At 34.3% G+C, this 20464-nt stretch overlaps 1 protein-coding gene across 3 annotated transcripts; it reads right to left on the bottom strand.

The window, feature by feature from the left end:
• Positions 1-129: 129 nt before the first annotated feature.
• Positions 130-19725, bottom strand: LOC109043955 (uncharacterized). Of its 3 annotated transcripts, none has more exons than XM_019061339.2 (10): positions 19432-19725; positions 18107-18594; positions 16482-17068; positions 15676-15892; positions 13133-13392; positions 12546-12696; positions 12121-12216; positions 10614-10702; positions 9682-9842; positions 130-8346 (listed from the first exon to the last, which is right to left on the bottom strand). In XM_019061339.2, exons 2-10 carry the CDS (start codon positions 18566-18568, stop codon positions 8303-8305), a joined length of 2067 nt encoding a protein of 688 aa, XP_018916884.1. In that variant the 5' UTR covers positions 18569-18594; positions 19432-19725; the 3' UTR covers positions 130-8302. The 3 variants fall into 3 exon arrangements, with proteins under 3 accessions (XP_018916884.1, XP_018916885.1, XP_072162353.1); XM_019061340.2 differs by lacking the exon at positions 19432-19725 and adding an exon at positions 19073-19351; XM_072306252.1 differs by lacking the exon at positions 19432-19725 and adding an exon at positions 18925-19056.
• Positions 19726-20464: the final 739 nt, after the last annotated feature.

The following is a 20464-nucleotide window of genomic DNA, read 5'->3' as shown; positions in this document are numbered from 1 at the left end:
CTTTTTCTTCTATACATTTAAAAATTGCTTGTATGAATCCACCTCTATTTCTTGAAACACTTTTTACTGTTTTTGAAACATCTCTTGGAAGGTGAAATAGCTAAGAAGACAAATAATATGCAGACAAAATTCAATATCATTACAAATGTATTTCCATATTATACGGGGTGTACTCTGACAGCAGTAAAATTACAATATTTTTTTAAATTCAATTTTCCTCATTCATTTAACGGCTGATGCTATCTCAGTACATAGGTTCATAAAAAATTAACTTGATATCAGTGAAGTAAGTGCTCCTGCTTGGATGTAGAATACAATATTTTGGCTTTCATAATTATAAGTATTTTTGGAGGGAGTAACACACATGAAACTATAAAATATGATTTCAGGTATTAGAATCTTAAGCCATGAGAAATAGATGTAAGACATTTTGATCAACCTCTCTATGTAAAATAATTGATGATACTAGGGTTCCATTCATTGAGAGATGAAAAGAGCATTACTTTGAAAGCTGAAGCCAGGAACAGAAAACTCATGTTTTATGGTTGCTGCTGTGAAAAAGAAATGAGGAGTTCCATTGGAAAAACTCAGTACATACTAAACCAAAAATGAACCCACAAGAGTCAACAGACTTACTTTTACCTTTCTTTTATACTCTGTTGAAAACTCATTTCTGGAGCTGGATGCCATGACAAACGTATAAAAAAACGCATCAATGTCAGCACATCTATGTATTATAAAAGCTGGCATACCCGTCAATTTGACAGGGTAAAGCAATCCGTATCAATGAAACACATTGGCGAGGATTCTGAAAATTATATATACCTAGTGATGCATGTTTAACGATTCCCATACTATGAAAGTATTCCAAGAATGGAAAATCAAGATTTATTTTATACCTCATGAATTGTTTCAAAATCTTCCTTGCAAGCCACACTTTTCCCCCTTCTGCAACTATGAAAGCAGAAACTACATCATGAGTAAAATAAAACAAAATTTGAAATCGTAACGATTACGGTGTGATGCAATGAAGAGAGAAAGCCTCATATGATGCTGCTTCCTCAGAACAAAAATAATTGACTAAGAATAAGAAATGAACTAGAATCTGAATTGGATGAAAGTAACAAAACACACTTACAGTAGGACCAAGTAAGAGTTAGCGCAAAATTGTAAAATTACAATATTATCATCCGCAATTATAACAAGAGAGGTCTTACTGTGAATCAAAGTTCAACTTCAAACACCGCTGATGTTGACACTGATATGAAAGATGACAATCTTAGGTTCAAAATCAATACCTTGCTAAAAATGAACCAATTTCAAAACACTAAGTAGTCATTTGAACGATTCAACAATGTTGCTTCGAATAATAAACTCTAATAAGAGAGGAAAAAATGAAAACAATGCAATAAAAATGACCTACAAGTTACATTCACGCCAAATCAGTTGATGAATGAATTACTGGTATTCTATGGGGCGTCATCTAAGTACCCTTTAGATAGATTCCATACCAAATGAAAATAAATATCGTCTTAAGGAAAACTGCATTGACATCACTTTAAATAAGTTGGGCTAAGGATCAATTTCGAACCACTGATAGCAGTCTTGCATGACATCAGTATCAGTGAATATCCCTCTACGGATTTGCCACAAAATGGCAATTGCGCTAACGAATTGTTTTGACTTTGAGAAATACTGGAGAAATTTTAGGTCCTACCTTTAAGAGTGCAAACAGAATGATGAACTGACTTGAGGTTTTTCACAAAGAAAAAAGGTGAAAAGCAACAACAAAAAAGTTTTGAAAGTTACTGCGAGGAAATATGAGTCCAGACTCGCATGGCTCATTGGTTTTTTAAAACCTCAACAGTTTGATTCGGTAGTTAAATATAACACTTTCCATCCTATTCGAACTCTTACGATTACCAGGCTACATAGTAAACACAAAAAATTACAGAAATCACAGAGAATAAAAAATGGACGGTAATACTCACATGTAAACAGAAAGTAACCATTAGAAAACTTAATTAACTCATACAACTTAATATTAATCATACATAATAAGTAATGAAACTTGATTCTCCACCGTTTAGTTCCTGAAGGAAAACTTCTGAGTTCATTAGAACCATTGGAGAAGTTTCCGTACCCTTTGAAGCAATTAGACATAGATCGGAGGAACATTTGAGCACAGCCAGATTCGCGGGAGTTTCCTACAGACCTGAAGGTCTCGATAATATTGGATGTTAGATCCTTAAAACTTATGCAAACTTCATACTAATAGCTCTGCTGTTAAGGACAGAACCAACTGATGCGGAATCAAGATATATATTCTTAAACATTTGGCATTTTAAGCACATTTGATTCACTGCAAAATACTTATAATACATTTCCTGATATTCTCACACTAAATTTAACCCCTTCTCTAACCTCTTGGACAACTCACACTAATAATTCATTACACGAATCACCCGGGTTACAGTTCACGAAAATTTCATTGATAACTGGGAGGTTATAACGCTAAGCCAAATTAATTTGTGTTAATTGATGACTGGATTGAGTAATTTTGGCTCCTAAGTGATGAAAGAAAGTCAAATGAACCAATCAACCAGTTATAGTCCTCCATTTCTACAGAATTGTTTGCTTTCTCAGTCAAGAATGCACCCTCGATGAAGACAAAATTTTTGGCAATAAACCCTCAGAATACGAACATATTAGCATTCATTGAGGAATTTACATTTTATTCTCTGTTCATTTAAATTTTGCCTTCATACCTTTGCTTATATCTCAAAATCACAAAAAATAGTAAGCTTGAAAATTTTCTATTAATAGCTCCTGCATAAAAACCAAATTTGATCCTGATTTCAATGCAGTTCAAATAAGTGTGTATAATTGGAAGAAATTCTTGCTAAACGGAGGCTCAAGAGCTCAAGACTGAGGGAGCAGAGATGGATGTAACTTCAACATTTTACCTCTGAATTTTCGTGCGATTTTAATAAATAACAATTTTTACACCAACAGCTCTCTTTCAACATTTTACACTCACAGTTTTCTTTCAGCACAGCTAAGTTTTGAAAGTGCATGCTTGATCCAGTAATAATCGGATTGCATTGAGTAGAAAGGAACTAAATCATAACTGCCATTGTTAAATTTCATCAGATGATTTATTTTTTTATAGGAGCGGTAGTGTAAACTATTTTGGAAATTTCGAAAGATTTCTTGTGTGAAATGATAAAAATTGATGGAAATTTTATATAAAATCTGAAGGACCATTCCCCTGTAAAAAATTAAAAAAATAAATCAAAAAGCTTTGATGAAATTTGATGATGATTGATAAGACTTGCTTGGTGCAGTACTTACGCATTTGATTCACTCCATTCATAATCAAACATCTACTCAATATACTAGAATTTCATGAATTTGGTTTCCTTCTTAATTTAATACAAAAAAGACACTTCATCACAGAAGAATTAAATCTACATGTCACAAGAGAAATGACATTTAATCTAACAAAACAGTGTTCCTATAAAAAGGACAGATCTTTGCGAGATAAGTTCTATTAATTAATAACTAGCTGATTCATTTCATGCAATTATCACATTTTACTTTCAGAAGACACTTCAAAATTAAAATAAATTTATTCGCTTATGATCATCAGCTTTCAAACATTTCGACCCCTTTTAATAAGCTACAAAGTCTATGTTTACATACTCAACAATCTCATGCACAAAAATTCCATGAATTTAAGTCTATCAATTCTAAAATTTTAACAATTTTATCGGCGCGACAAATCAAGGAAGAGCATCAAAGTAAAGAACATTCGTTTTAAATATAATCAATTATTAAGTAAACACGTGTAGAAGAGATGGTTTTTTTATTCCTATTTGCAAGTTTTTGTATTGATTTCGTTGGCAGGTTATCTACCCAAATTTTCGTAACATTAAAAATTTGATGTCAGTGCACATCACCCCACAAGGATGTGACAGTAAAGGCATATTTTGGCGGAGACCAGTGATTATTTAAAATTAAAAAGAATCAAGTGTTTTTCTGAATATTAATGATCTAAGAGTCTCTTTAAATTTAGAGGGGAAAAAAGGTAAATAGATCGGAGCATTGAACAAAGGTCACCAGCTATAAAAGAGTCAAAATATATATATTAAAAAAAATAAAAAAAAAAACCTAGAATAAACAAACAAAAAGGAGCATTCCCTTTCATACAAACAAAAACAAACAAAATTAGATTTCTTAATTTTTTTTTTACTTCTTGAACGACAATATTTTTTTAATTTTTTTGTATTTTTATTTTATTTCTATTTTTTTTTTTGTACAAGTATATTTTTTTTCTCTCGAATTTGTATGAATTTTTTATAATTAAACCTTTCCCTCCCCTGATTTTTTGGATTTTTCGAGTATCAGCTTATTCGTTTTATGGCTGGTAAAAAATTAATGAAAATAACAAAAAATAACTTTCGCAGAAAGTGGGGAAAAAACATTTCTTTGAATGCCTGCCTGCATGTGAAAGAAAAACAGATGATGAAACTAAGCAGAAATGTAATTATTCAAATTAAAAAAGATAGGTCCAACTGAAATAATTAGAAAAAAAAATTTTAACAACAAAATCTTAGAAGAGTCATGTATCAAACACAAGTATACGATCTGTAGTAAATACGTGGCACGCATCACAAAATCTTGTTCTGATGATGATCAATTAGATAGCAGCAGAAAATAATAAAATCTATCACAGCTCCAAGTTACCGCATCAAGTAAGAACAGAAATGTTGCCTTTTAAGGCAAACAAGGATTAAAATCACCTAAAGCAGTAGTGTACATCATGATTTTATGCGCTTCGGTAACATCCATGCTGTCTAGCGAGCATTCAGAGCGTGTCTGGCAATGTGTTCATCACTCGCCAGATAAATATGTATAAAGCAAAATAATAGATCATGACATGCACTACTGCAGTGTTTCACATAGAAAACCATTTTTTTTCAAAAGGCGATACCTCACCTAATATTAGATGTGCAAACTTGGCGACTGGAGAGATTTTATTAAACAGATAAACAAATAGCTTCTATTTTAGATTGTGTAGAAGTGATATTTACATTTAATTTCGACTTTCAGATTAAGATAGTCGATCTTCACAATCTTCTTTTATTAATCTATGTGTCTCAAGAATCAATCCTTAACTCTGCATTTACGCAACTGATGCACTGATTTGGCTTAAGAACCCACCAAAATCTACAAAGGTTCGATCTTTATCATTTTATGCGGAGCATTAAATGCAAGGTGATTACAGAAGCAATTTACCAAACACGAACATTCTGCATTGAGGAGAACAGCGTTCATTAACAGGGTTTCTACCAATGCTTAATCATTACAATCCCTTGCTTATTCATTACATTCTTATCATTCTCATTTATTTCCACAAAAATTTCTTCTTTGAAGGATTTCTAAAAATCGTTGTTCTGCATACAAATTTTCTTTTTTTTCCCCCCGTGACTCACTCATATTATAGACTTTGCGAAATACAGAATTTCTTTCCCAGGCACTAGAATAAATATTTTTTTTTCAACATTTAACATAAATAGTTTTCCTGGTAGTCCCAATGTTCTGCAACGAAAACATAATGAGATTCACTTCATTTAGGGGAAACAAGGTCAGCTTTAGCTCCAAGTGGCAAAAAAGAAAATCTGATTTAGGAAGTGGAATGTAGGAATAATACAGAAATGGACAGTAATGAAGCAAATTATGAGGAATTGAACTACAGGAGGTTGATTAAGTGAACTATGTTGAAAAATTGCAAACCCTAAAGGTTATTTTTTAAACTTAATCTCGGAAATTCAATATATTTATACCTTTCCACGAAAAATCCTTACATTTTCTGTGCCGACCTTTCTAAATCTGTAGTTTCTCAATGCATCTGTTCTGTTTCCCCACAGTAGAAACCTTGATTAACTACTACATTAAATTATACTGCTGCTCTAAGAAAAAACACCAAGTGAACCTTTGGTTTATGCCAAATTTACTTAGATAAAATACAGATTTCCTGGGAAACTTGTGAAAATTTTTCTTCATATTTTTCAGAGAATTTTGCCCGCAATTTGATCTAGACCATCAGAAACTTTTAGATAAAAATATTCATAATTTTCTTTTAAATTGCGTACTTCATAAGTAGAAATTTGGCAACATTTGAATGTTCATACAGCGTTCTTCCATAGCACAGCAAAATAATTCAGTTACAAAACCAGAGTCTAGAGAGCAGTTTGCACAGACTTTGCTGAATAAGAACAACAGAACAAGTCACAGCAAAGAACAAAAATGACTCAATTTTCAATGATAAGCATCTAGCGCTACAGTTGAACATAGGGTATACAATACTGGAGGTTTCATGATTTGGTGCGATTACGTTAGAATATTCTGCAAGCTGATTGTTGAAATTGACAGGCAAAGAAAAATAAAAAGATTCTATTGATTGAAATAGGTGGTTGTAATGGACAAAGGATGTAATAGACTTACCATCGGCAACTAGCTTGAGACCCTACTGTTGGTCCATCATTTCCCTCATAGTCTATGACAACCACAAATTTCAACCAATAGGATCGCTTCAGTCTTCTTTGTCTATCGCTTTATCTGTCCATTTCAATAATCAGCCCCTTACTCTTGTTTAAAGACATGATGCTCTCAATTCAAAACAGCTTTTGAGCTGCAGGACGCAAACGGTAAAATTATTCATTTAAACTAGCCATCCTTTCTGGTAACAATTGACAACACAGAATTTGGAGAGAATAACAAAATAGTGAATTTTTATGAGGCAACATGAACGGAACTCAAAAATTGTATGCGTCAATCTTATATACAAAATTTATATATGATACAAAATGAATTGATATAAATGTACAATTGCATGGTAAAAAAAGCAAACTTGAGAAATTCTAAACAAGTTCGTAAATTAAGACTATCTTATATCTACAGCGATGAACAGACTCAGATGTTATTGTAATTCAACATACTTTGATTTTTTGCAATAGATTCTAGAATACATGTAAATTTACCTCCTAACATTAACTTGACATTCAAAATGATATTGAAACAATTCAGATCAAGAAACATGAGGAATTACATATAATGACAACATTGGCATTTTGGATGAGTTGCACAAAAGTAACTGAGGCAATCTATTTTCCATGTTACTGATAGGGTAAAAAAGTAATTTTATCGATAAATAAAAAATAAGAACTGAATTAGTCAAAAGTATATTTAAAGAGCGATAATATCTCTATCAGAAGGACATGAGGTAATGAAAGCATGAATATCTTCTTTGTTAGGGTACTTTCTTCAAAATTTTAATAAAACATTATTTCTTCTGGACTGCACTAAGTCATCGTCTTCCCGTTTGAATTAAAAGCTTGTGTATATTAAGTAAAAATGTCACTCATATGACATTCACAGATTTAAAATCAAAGACTAATGAAGTCTAAAGTTGTCTGAATCGATAAAAATAGTGTAGAACCATGATATCGTTGTATTGAGGCAATAATTGTGCTCCTGATATACTTAAAGACTTCAAAGACTCAGAGAAACTACAGGCTACCAAATTTAATAAGCTTTTCCGGAAATAGGATAAATACAGGAACAAGTGCTAATACAAGAAGTAATAACGTTTGCACCTCATTGAAATTATTTTCATGCATGTTGGAACTTTAAAATGAATCTTAAATAATATTAGAGATACTGAGAATACCGAAAATAAGAAACTGACAGAAAACATTTGAAGGGTTTGGCAGAGATGCAAAAATGATTTGAAGTTGAAAAAACATGGGAAACCTCACAAATCTTCAAATTTTGGTTCCTAATATGATCTATGGTCTTTGACAGTTCTGAGAGTATCCACAAGAATCTTGAAATCATTAATTACTTTCATACCATTATTTAACAATAAGTTTCATCGAATAACTCTACGGATAGCGCCTTATCAAACAGAAAGTCTTTCAGGTGACATGAATTATTGTAATCTAACAGCTGAGGCAACAATATTGCACACAGCAGCCTTTGCTCCCATTGTCTCACTGTACAGTGGATGACCCAAAAATTTGTGCGATGATATGGTGCCAAATTACTCAACAATGTTGAAAAAAGAAATAATAGGACTAAAGGGAACTAAAAAAAATGATACATACAGATGAGTCATCGAAGAAAAAATTAACTAAAATGAAGAAAAATATTACATCAGGTAAAAAAATAAACAACATGAATAAAAAGCACCTTCTTCTTTTGTGAAAAAATAAAAAGTTAAAACTCAAGTGTTTGATTATGCAAACTCTTCTTCCTCGTCGAATAACACTTCATCCAGGACTGAAAAAAGAAAATTTCGTAATTTTAGAGAGGTGTAATAAAGAGGAGCTTCTAGTTATATAAACAATAAGTTAAGAAAAAATGCCTCTAAACTGTCGAGGCATTCTGCAACACTACCTCATAATGTAAAATAATTGTTTATACTTCTCGTTGAGAAGATAACAAAATTGGAAAAAAAAAAAAAAAAAAAAAAAAAAACATTATATAAATGCATGGCTCCCTCAATTTTTCCTCTCCTTTTTCAACTTGCAGTCTGTTAATTTATTGACTTACTAAGTAGGAAGCTTGTATAATAAGCGTTCATAATAGGTTCTCAAGGATGACAGAAAAAAAATTTAGTTGGGATGCTCTTATATTGGTAGTTTATCACTGTCAAAATTAGGTAAGCCATGAAATGAGCAAAACTCAGGAGAATGTGAGGTTGAGCTGGTCACTTCACTCATATAAAAATTGACATGAATGCAATACATCGTAACATCAAAATATTATGAACACTAATGCCAAGTTGAGCGACAGCTTAGAGCTGTCACAATGAGTCAATGGAGTCAAAACTATATAGGATTAGGTGCTGCGTAGTTTTGACTAAATGAGGAAAAAAGGTCACGGCAGAGAAATCTTCCTTTTCACTGGCACCTTACCCCAAATCTACTCGCTGTAAAATGTGTGATTGGGATGAATTGGACTTCATTTTGAAATTAGGAACTACAATTTCTGGTTCATCTGTAAAAACACTTATGTGCATAGGGAAACTAATGGTACATTACTGTATACATTGTTTGTAAACTGGGCTAGAAATTGTAGTTCTTAATTGCAAAATGTTGGACAGATTTATCGAGGATCAGCCTAACTGCATTGCACATTGCCTGAATTTCTTTCATATTTTATTTTTTTTTTTTTTTTTTTTTTATTTATTTTATTTTGCGGCGTCAGTTGCCCGATAACCTCTGGGAAGACAGGCATATGTGGCATTTGGGTGTCGTAGAACGCCAAAGTGCGTTATACAGCGACTTTATATATATATATTTTTTTATAGCAGAAAATCTAACTACTTGATGCCTTTGAACTTTTCGTGAGTTTACCCAAGATCTTGAAGAGGATACTCGCCGAATTTCAAGTATCAGTGTTGCTTGGTTTTTTTTTCTAAAAGAAAACATTGGAAAAAAATAGGTAACGGCTGATGCAGTTAAGCTGATTCCAAAAAATTCCGTCCAATTGCACAATGAAACCGATTAAAGTCCACCGATATGTGAGGTGGCTGTGAACGGCGAGTAAGATATACAGACATGCATAGGGGAGAGAATCTTTGCCACTGAAATAATTAAAAACGGAACTTACCACTGATGAAATTACTAATTTTTTTGAGGTTTTGGAACGTTTTAGCAAGATCCAAAGATGGATTTGAGTGTGAAGGAGAATTAGGAAAACTTGTGCACTCCAGTTGCTCAATCTCCGAGGAAATTTGATGACACTTCACTTTGTCTTCATCATATAAGATTCTGAAATTACAGGAAAATAAGTTAAGGTGCTCATTTCAATACATTAAAACAAAAAAAAACTCTCCTTTTACTTTCACTTTTTGTTGACTTCTACCGTCAACCTTCACTAGGTCACAAGCCGCATAAAACACATTTTTTGCTAGGTTGTATTTTTGCCTGGTTCTGTGGAATTCTCATTGCACTAATGATCATGAAGCTAACTCAAATCGCGAGAAAAACAGCCTTTGTTTAATTCAATCCAAATTTTCCCCACAGAGATTTTTTGAACTTATATATCTGTATTATAGAACAGCCATACCAGCCTCATTAATTGAGACTACTGCACCAGCTGGAAATTACCTAAAGAAAGAGTATTTTCATAAAAAGTTGTAGAAAAAAATGCATTTACAAGTTTCAAAAAGCTCAAACAAGGTAATTAAAATGCAAGAAAGGGAATTAAAGTTAGAGTGCTAAATAACACATTTCTAGTGAAAAAATTGCCATTTTCCCTTGGTAAATACTTCGTTAAAAGTGAATGTTCCCTTCTGAGACTTCATTAAAGCTGGTTTTTTAAAGATGAAGATTCGCGTAGTTTCAAAGGTACCTCCTTAAAAGTAGAATTTTGTTGAAAGCAAGTTTATTATGAACAGGTTTGACCCCAAAAAAAATTGAGAGCCCCACTGAGCATTTACAATTTTAATTTTGAAAAATACTTTTTCATCCCTATTTTCCATGTGAATTGCAAATTAAATTAATTCGATTCATTAAGACATTAAAACAGTAAAAAATTACCTAAGTTTTTTTAGCAATGCTGAGGAGTTTCCTTTCAGTTTATTGGAGAGTTTTAAGACAACTTGGATCAGATCACTGTCGATACAATTCTGAAAAACGGAAAAAAACAGGATGACGCATGTTGAGAGAAAAAGATGTTATGGAGCTTTCCATGTTGCTAGTAACTGTGCCAATTTATTCTTTGTAATAACAGGAGATCCGATATTTTTTTTTGCACCAAAAATTGGTACAAAGCAGTTTTTCTAAAACCTGTTGCAATTAATTACATAGGGTGTTCAAAAAGTTTTGCACATTTCCAGGTTTTGAGCAAACGAAAGTAGCTATTGATTTGCGGTTTATGTGTGCTTAAGGTAGACGCAATTACCAATAAAATAAGACCAAAAGCAGTTCTTTAGCTTAAAAAATGACAGAGATACAGGGTTTTGAAAATGACATGTAGCGTGACCGCCTCCAGGATTTTTAGCCACAAATATGTTTGTCAAGAAAAAAAAGTTAAATGAGAATTGAGTGTTTTTATTGAAAAAACTTACAAAATCCTACAGAAATTGACAAACTTCAAGCTTCTTCATCGGATGACACAACATTTAGCTGTTTCTCGAAGTATTTTCCACCACTTTGAACATGAAGCTTCAGCCGTTCTACCCACTTCACAAGGACCATCTTTTCGAAGTCTTCTTGACGAAGGGTTTTGAAGTATTTTTGAACAGCGGTTTTGATCTCAGCTATATAATGGCTCCTTCCTGAGTTAAAGAAATTTCTGAGAGGCACACGGTTTGATTTCATAGCCAAGATCAAAACTGCTGTTCAAAAATTCTTCAAAACCCTCCGTCAAGAAGACTTCGAAAAGATGGTCCTTGTGAAGTGGGTAGAACGGCTGAAGCTTCATGTTCAAAGTGGTGGAAAATACTTCGAGAAACAGCTAAATGTTGTGTCATCTGATGAAGAAGCTTGAAGTTTGTCAATTTCTGTAGGATTTTGTAAGTTTTTTCAATAAAAACACTCAATTCTCATTTAACTTTTTTTTCTTGACAAACATATTTGTGGCTAAAAATCCTGGAGGCGGTCACGCTACATGTCATTTTCAAAACCCTGTATCTCTGTCATTTTTTAAGCTAGAGAACTGCTTTTGGTCTTATTTTCTTGGTAATTGCGTCTACCTTAAGCACACATAAACCGCAAATCAATAGCTACTTTCATACGCTCAAAACCTGAAAATGTGCAAAACTTTTTGAACACCCTATGTATTTCCGGTTTTTACTAAAACTTAAAATCAACACTAGTTGACAGACAGCTTCGATTTTAAATACCTGTTACGATTCATCTTCCAAGTTCTCAAAATTGAGGGTCAAAATACGCTTGGCATTATCACAACAGTGGAAATATAGCTCTGCTAAAATTGAATCAAACTGATATGTTCATAGGAGGAAGGGCAAGAATTCATTTTTCCTTTCGTTGGTGGTACATAGAATAAGAGGATGTAGAAATGGAAACTGGATATTTAACAAACCTCTGATGCAGCAGTATGTCTTGAAGAATAGGACTTTAAAGAGATGTTACTGTGCAGAGATATTCTACTACCTTGACAAGCTGGTTCTTGAGAGGACTGAAAAAGAAGAAACAAAAAATATAATATGTACAAAAGAAGAAAGAGGAAGAAAAATAGAAACAACAGATGATATTGCACCATATAGTGATAGATTGGCAATGACAGCTATGCATAAAGCTTTTTGATGAAAAAGCTGAATGTTCTTAAATTTCAGCATTTGAAATTGCTCCAACGGAAATTTTTAACTCTTTATTCCTAAATTATTCACAGCAGACTTAAATTTTAAAGCGAACGACCATCAACACTCCTAATCCCACTTTCAGCCATTTTACAATGAATTGGTATATATATGGAATGATAATATTGGAGAACAAAAACAATACTACCTTTGCGGCTTGAAGAACTGGCCATTCATATTCATCTCCATTGACAGATATCGTCATTTCCTCATCATCTTCTTCTGAGGATATGAGGGCATTGTTAGAAGGCTGTTGAACACCATGGAATGATGCTGAACGCAAAACTGGATTCCCAGGGCTAAAGAACAAATTACAAGAGATTAAAAAATGAAATACGTTTCTTCCTTGGTTTACGCGGCAAACTTAAAGTACAAAAAACCTTGACGAGATACAAGTCAATGAAATTGTAGGATGACGATTAGTCTCAAAAGAGCCATGATTGGTAAGCAAAACCATAAAGGAATACAAGGGTCACTTGCAAAGTCTTGTGCATTTGAGTCTTCATCAAAAATAGTTTTCTCTGTTTGAATGGAGATCGAAAATTAAAACTGTCCAGAAAGCCAAAAAACGAATGTTGTGTTGAGCGAGTCCTCTTTCCTATGATTTGCAAGATATATTCTGCCAAATTAAATACCTACATTTTCTGGATCACTGAAAACTCTTGTACTGACTAAATTAGATCATTCATACTATACACATAAAATAAATCATTAATAACATAAATAAATGATAACCTCTTAGGAGTGGGCTCCACGCTTGTCACAGATTGGGACATAATATCCGTTGATTGCTTCTTAGCAGCAACTTGCTTCAATCGTCCCTCAGCAGCAGCTTTCATTGGATCATAGCTTTTGCGTCGTTTCCAGTTTTGGAACTCCACTTCCTTCAGAGAGAGAGTGGAATTGCTGCGGCCATTCGTTGTTGGTGTAAAATTTTTCTTCTTGACAGGGTTACTTTTATTGACAACATTTTTGGGGGTGGAGACAGCAGGACTCTGGTCATCAGAAGAGGAAAATAATTAGTATTACTGAGACAGAACTAAAATAAAATTAAATAACTTTTGGCCACTAAACTTACATGTAGGTCCTACAGAGAAGTGAGCGTGAAAAAGCGCAAGAAATGTCCATTTACGTAATCCATGGATCACAGCAAATTTTAGGTAAATCTTGGACTGTGAGGCATTTTGTAGAAGAGATGTCCTTCATTCCCTGCTCATAACTCTTAAAAAAAAAAAAAAAAAAAAAAAAAAAAAAAAAAAAAGCAAAATTGGACACTCTGTAGAGGGCAAATTGGAAACACTGTGAAGAAAATATGTGCGTCAAGCATCATTACAACCCTTGCTCTTCTTGCCCCATCACTGCCGAACACCTGTGCTTTTTGAGCTGCATTTAAAGTGAGATGATCAAATTTAGTCATCTTTCCTGAGGATTTAAAATTTTATGAAAACTCATAGTACCTCTTAGGGTTGCCACAGAGTTTAGAAAATTAAATTTCCTGACATTTTCCTGATTTCTTGGACACATTTTAGTAAAATTCTCTGACATTTGATGGTTAAAAATACACGATTAGAAATATTTTTCAGGCAAAACTTGTTGATTGAAACATCAAACCCATTCAAGAAATCAAATTATGGTGACTTAACAATTTTTCCCCGACACTTTCATCAAATTCCCTAACATTCCCAAGTTTGCACTGACTTCTCAAAATTCTCGGACATTTCCCCGTTTTTCTAGTATTCCCTGACTGTAACAACCCTGACATTTACTAAGTGTTTCCCATCTTTAACAAAATCTTTAATTAAAAAGACATACTTAATTTGTACGAGTTCAAGGGTAAGTAGACTTCATATCATGAAGCCACATGTGCAAATTGTTCTTTGATGTCTAGATCCCAAAAAGGTAGAGTTAAATACAAGGAGTGGAAAGAGCGGGGGAAAGGAGGCGTGCACATTGAAATTGAAAATTCAAGGACAATAAAAAGTGAGCAGCTGCCAAGTTAGCCAGTGAAAAGAGACATGACCTTGGAGAAGACCACTGCCTCTATTAATAAGCCGCTCTACATCTTTGAGGTTTGAGTATCTATATTTATCATCTTAATTTATGGGGGTTTTGGAGCGGGAAGATCTATTTTTAAAATCAAATGAGGGAAACATCATGGAGTTTAACTTTAGTAGACCACAGTCATTACCTATTGAATTTAATCTTTACAAATATATTTTCCAGCTAAAGTCGACCGAATTGTACTTTCTTCACCACGTTTTTGTAAAAAGAGTAATTATGGTGAAAGGGCACAAGTCTTTCCAACTCTATAAAAAGCATCATGTTGGAAGAGAGCCATTTTTCTCCTCCTACCATTAAAATCTGACATTTTCTGGAAATTTGTAATTGTCTAGTTTGGAATCCACGACATTATTTGCAGTTTTGAACCCCACATCCCACTTCAACATTATGTGATTTTGAGCCACACATAATACAGGGTGTCTTGGTTTGAAAGACCCGACTGGAACGGCATTATAGGTTAAGCTAAGAATTTTTTCTTCTAAAATTTTTTCTGAAAGAATCCCAGCTTAGGACTAAGGCTTCCCTTGTTTTAAAGAAATAATCATGTTTTTCTTTCTGATTTTTTTTTTTTCTTTTTCTAAAAGGATCCCAGCTTAGGACTAAGGCTTCCCTTGTTTTGAAGAAATAATCATTTTTTTCCCCTGAATTTTAGGAATCACTAAGGAACACAGCTCATAAATTATTACTAATCCACACAATTATTGCAGCTAGCTTCATACATGGTCTTTAAAATATCAGAGCCTCAAGATCAAGGGGGATTACAGGGGATTTCAGAGTAAAAATTTGGTTTCTAGGCAAAAAAATTTCAGAGCACCATTGCACTGGGCATACAGGAATTTTTATGAGTGATAATTAGCATTGATTCTCTCCGGAGCTTAGTTTTTAAGAAATTTGAGAGAGAGGCCGAAAATCCAATGTTTTACCTTACAGGATCTAAGATCCCCAGAACCCTCTTAAACTCTTGATTCCAATATTTGAGAGGCCACAGATAAAATCAGCGCTGAAAATTAAGTATGGGAACAACCATTTTTCATGAGTTTTGGTCCATAGACCATCGGTAAAATTCAATTATAAAAATTATATTATCAACAATTTTGGAGGATAGGAACTCCAACTGAAGGCACTTTTCGAAAAAGCTTTATGTAAAGAAAAATCTTATTTTGAGGCACCAGATCCTAACCTTGTAAAAAAAAATGAATTGATTTGTATCAACTTACAGCAGGCTTTGTAGAAGAAGTGCGCATACTGAATCTTCCACAGTCAGTCCTTGAAAAGGTGTTTGCAGGGCGGGCAGATGCAACTTGTCGCAAGTTTGGCGGGAGGATTCCAGGGCTTTTATTGACTTCTATCACACTTTTAGGTTTTGGTTTTGCCACTGGTGAGTGAGGAGGTTTTGGTTTTTCTATGGGTTTATCAAGTCTTCCTTTTCTCAAACTGTGGAAAATGGGGGAAAAAATCAGTAAACTTCGTCATTCAAGGCGGTATAATTTCTCGACCAACCCTGATTTTTTAGATTTTTTCCGTTTGTTCATCTACCCAAAAGAAGCAGAAATCCACGTTTTCAAATTTTTTGGACCTCCCTGTACAGAGCAGGATCTTTCGGTCTTCCGGGAGAACAGGAAGGTCCAAAAACTGTGGAAAAAGGATTTTTGCATCAATTGGATACATGGACAAAAACAAATATTTAAAAAATAATTAACAATGGTCGGGCAACAGTCCCTGGATAACTTCGGATAAAATGGTCTTCACTATGAATATTTAGAGCAACGATAAGTAAATGCATGAAAACATATCAACCACAGAATCAAAATTTTAACCAGTAATGATTAAAGTAGTGTTCATTTTGATCATTTTATAGTGCTAAGTTAGTCTTGATTACAGAGCAACTGACTGGAGCTGCATATTTCGAATTCATACTTAGAATTCCACGTACAAGATGGACATTTTCTAGTTTGAAAAGAAGGAACTCGAGACGGCGCAACAAAGCAAGACCAAGTAAAGAAGGGAAAAAAAGATGACTCACCTAAAAGCTCTATTGTATCGAGTGGACTGAGATTTATCTGCAGGTTTATCGGACACGGGCGCTTTTATCTGACTAGACGATTCACTACAACTGCTGTCCGATTGTTCATTTTTGTTTAAAATCTTACCAGAATAATGCTTAGGTGAGGTGTTCTGTACGGTTAAATCTGGATCGGAATCCCCCTCAGAATCTACAGACAGACTGACTCGATTTTCGAGGGCAGATACAATTTCTTGCGTCTCCCTCAAGAAACTCTCAGTCTCAAAGCTACTATCGCTAAAGTCTTCTATTGGCTGACTCGATAATTTTTTACTAATTAATTTTGGACTAAATTTTTGAGGTTTGGCAGCTATGGTACGGTCTAGTTTCAGTAAGTTTTGATTTTTCTCAGTTGATAAAGGACGTTTTAAGAGGTGAGACTCAGGTGATGGAATTTTTGTGAACCCGCCGAAGGACTTCCGATGTGGCTGATTTTGAGGGATAACTTTTTGCTGGTTGTGGCGAACAACATTCGAGGCCCAGTCATTGATCCAGCTACTGTCCTCTCTTTTGCAGTTGTTGACAATTTTTTCGGTCACTCCAAATACCTGAACAAAAGCAAAATCAGATTAAAATTAAAGGTGAGGTCTTCTGTTGTGTCAAAGGTAACAAAAAAATTTATAAATTAAATAGTACATTAATATTTAAACATGTAAGCTCCAATTTTGTCAGTAGCTAAAATAAGTTCATCACCCCCCGTAAAGAATGAGATCATTTGCGTCCACACAAGGATATGCTTCAAAAACTCGATACTCCACCCTTAAATTGCGATTTATCAACAGTGCTGTGGCCAAATTTCGCCATTTTCACTGAACATCAGATCCATTCAATCCTCAGAAGACGCGGTCATTTCCATGAGGTAAACTGTAATTCGAAATCTGCAGAATCTTCCAAGCTTCTGCATTATTGCGAGTCTACTACCGGTATAGCATGTATAGCTCTTCAGATTTTTACAGACCTACCTTGTAATGAAACCCTTTTCATTGAATTTCATTGATGATGATCCCCACCTTCTTTTACTCTTACTTATTTACTGTACTTTAACCGACATACAGAGCAGTCTAAAAGTCCTGCACCACCTTTAAACCCTTTGAGGTTCTTGCCCCTTTCTAAAGGGAGCCCCTAATTTTTTTTTTTTTTTTTTTGGGGGGGGGGCCAAAAGTTATTTCCTATGACCAAGGAGCATTCACACAATTTTAAGTCTCAATCTCAATTTCTTCAAAAGTTACAGAGGCAATGCCTGGTGCTAGTGGTGCGGGGCTTTAGGATTGCTCTACATGAAAGAGGTGAAAAATGTAGAATCTGTAAGTCAGCTTCTCTACATTTCAAAAGTGTTGTGAATCTTTAGGACGAAGTACCAGGATATTTCAGTAAACATGTTAGACAGAGCTGCAAGCCTTGAGGGTGTTTTTCAAAGTACCCATCTGAAAAGTCAATTGTTACTGAAATTTGGATTTTTTGTTTCTGTTGAAACTTTATTTTAGCAGAGAACTTCTAATACTGAGATGGGTGGTATCAATCCCTCAGCCCCTTAAATCCTCAACTTACTTTAACTTAGATTACGAGAAGTTGCCAAATTTAATTACCTTGTCAATACTCAAGCGGGCTTTGATTACTTCCTGATCTTCTTTATCTATCGTATACGTTCCAGTTTCACTATGTGAAGATTCAGTATCTGACTGATCCGAATGGTTGATCAGAAAATTGTGCGGTTCATTGGGAGAGACAAGTAGCTTCTCTGTTGGTAAAGAGCTGGGTGATTCCAAATCTTCATCGAATTTTGTTTGACTTTTTTTCATGTCATCCTCTGCATCACTAGAGAAGTATCCTTCGGAATGATTCCCTGCTTTTTTCATCTTACCTCCATCGGCTGGAATGTTGCTGGGATACACATTTGTTAGCGGGAGGGATAGGTTCCTAATATGACGTTTGATAAATTTGTTGGAACCCAGGTTGTTGCTCTGTTTCTGATTATCAAAATGGACAGTGAAGGCCATCGCCTGAGGAACTGAATCTTTGCTTGCACTGTTACTAGTTGGGTCTCCCATGGTGATTAGGTCACCAAGATTCAGAGCTGCCAAAAAAAACACAGATATATTTACTTTACTGGACAATAGACAATAGAAACAATATAAGAACATGAGTATTTTTTTAAAGTCACGACAAGGAAGAATTGATACCGTCAATTCTCTTAGACCTCACTCAATCATCTTTAAATCATGTAAAATCTGTGTAATCATCTTTTAAATTGGTGTAGAATCATCTTCAATCAGGTAGACAGTCCGACCCTTATCTAGGGAGTCGGAGCCAATATAAAGCTCAAAATTTTCGGGCCAGATTGGAATTTTTGAAGTTGATAAGAATCAAGAGAAATAAGGAAATTAAACAAGAAATACTTATTTACTTGGATTCTTAAAGAAAATCATACGGAATAACTTTGCGCTGAAGGAAGAAGCCCTCTATGCATCGAGAAGTTTCCAAAAACTTGTGAATCCTGAATAAAATGAGGGACACTACATTTTCATGTAACTAGCTAGGATGGATATTTAAACCTTCAAAGTGTTCTTCAGTCCGGAACGCGGTAGTCAATATTCACAACGTCATAAAATACTCTCCCTCAAAGTTAAGGTCAAGGAACGAAAGTAACATTGTGCAATAAAATATATTAGAACTTTCACTATGGGAAGAACCTGAGAAACATTGGACGATCGGGATGATGAGCCAAAAAATGTCATGAAAGGAAAACAGATCACAACAGTGAAGCAAACAATTGCAACTTGTCAAAAAAAGCTACTCACGTCACTGATAAGGGAGAAGAGGAAGGAAAACGTGATTTGAATGATTATGAATGCCATAAATTGCATGGTTATACAAATCGGCGATGGATTACAATAATGAGTCAATAACTTACCATATTTAGATAAAAATTTCAAGTTCTATCAGAGCTGGTTGATTCGTGTTGTGTCCTTGTCACTTGCCTTGATAACGGATCTCGCACAATTTTCGTCGAACGCATTTCCTGGACGCGATAAGAAAATAAATTTTACTGCGATGATAACAAAGAACTGGCTTAAAAGTTAAGAATAAATATTTGTCACCGCGATATTAATTCGGATACAAGAGAAAGATACTCAGTTCAGTCTACCATGGAAAGAGGTTAGTCGTTGATTCTTGTTTCGTAGACATTTCCATTTTCTTTTCGGAAGTTTATGGTAGCTACGTCACTCTTTGCGATATCCATTTGCGATATCCAACCGCCAACCAGAGACGAAGGTTTACTGGCGGCGCGAAATTTAAAAAGATTGATTGAAATTCTAACTAGAAAAACTAGAAAGAAGAGAAATGGTAAATATATATGAGTGATAGCTAAAGGTTGCTTGAATAATATGACTGCGATTTAAAGTTAATTTTCAAAGATATAACGACATACCGTATGAATCAATCCAGTCTTTCTCCCTGAAAAATGTTAGATTTTCTCTCCAATATAAAATTAACACCATGTACATATTCGACACATTATTAATTTGTGTGCCATTCTGGTGAGTAAATATTTAGGAAAAGTGCGCTCTCCAACATTGAAGAAGCTCAGTTTCATCCTTATCAAAAATTATTTCATGTGCACAAGTGATTTCACAATGGCAGAAATGGTACCTTAAATTGCCAGTACCTACCTATGTACTCAGGGAAACTAACAGCACATGAGCTGTTTCTGAAATGAGCCAGAAATAAAGTGGTTCGTTACAGCAAAATGTAGTCAAAGTGTGCAACTTCAAGCTGCCGACTCAATTTTCCTGCACTATATTTCTTGACACATTTTAAGCCTCTTATTATGCGTGTGGACTTGAGTGTCAGATGATTTCAGTTACCTTTTCACTTTATTCAGTGTAAAATAAATGTTTAAGAAAGCATTATGAAGAACCTATTCGTACTCACCTAATTGGTTG

This window comes from Bemisia tabaci, chromosome 1 (assembly GCF_918797505.1).
Source record: "Bemisia tabaci chromosome 1, PGI_BMITA_v3".
Taxonomy (NCBI): Eukaryota; Metazoa; Arthropoda; class Insecta; order Hemiptera; family Aleyrodidae; genus Bemisia; species Bemisia tabaci.
Note: the sequence above shows the minus strand (reverse complement) of the source record. Positions and strands in the feature narration are given on the sequence as shown.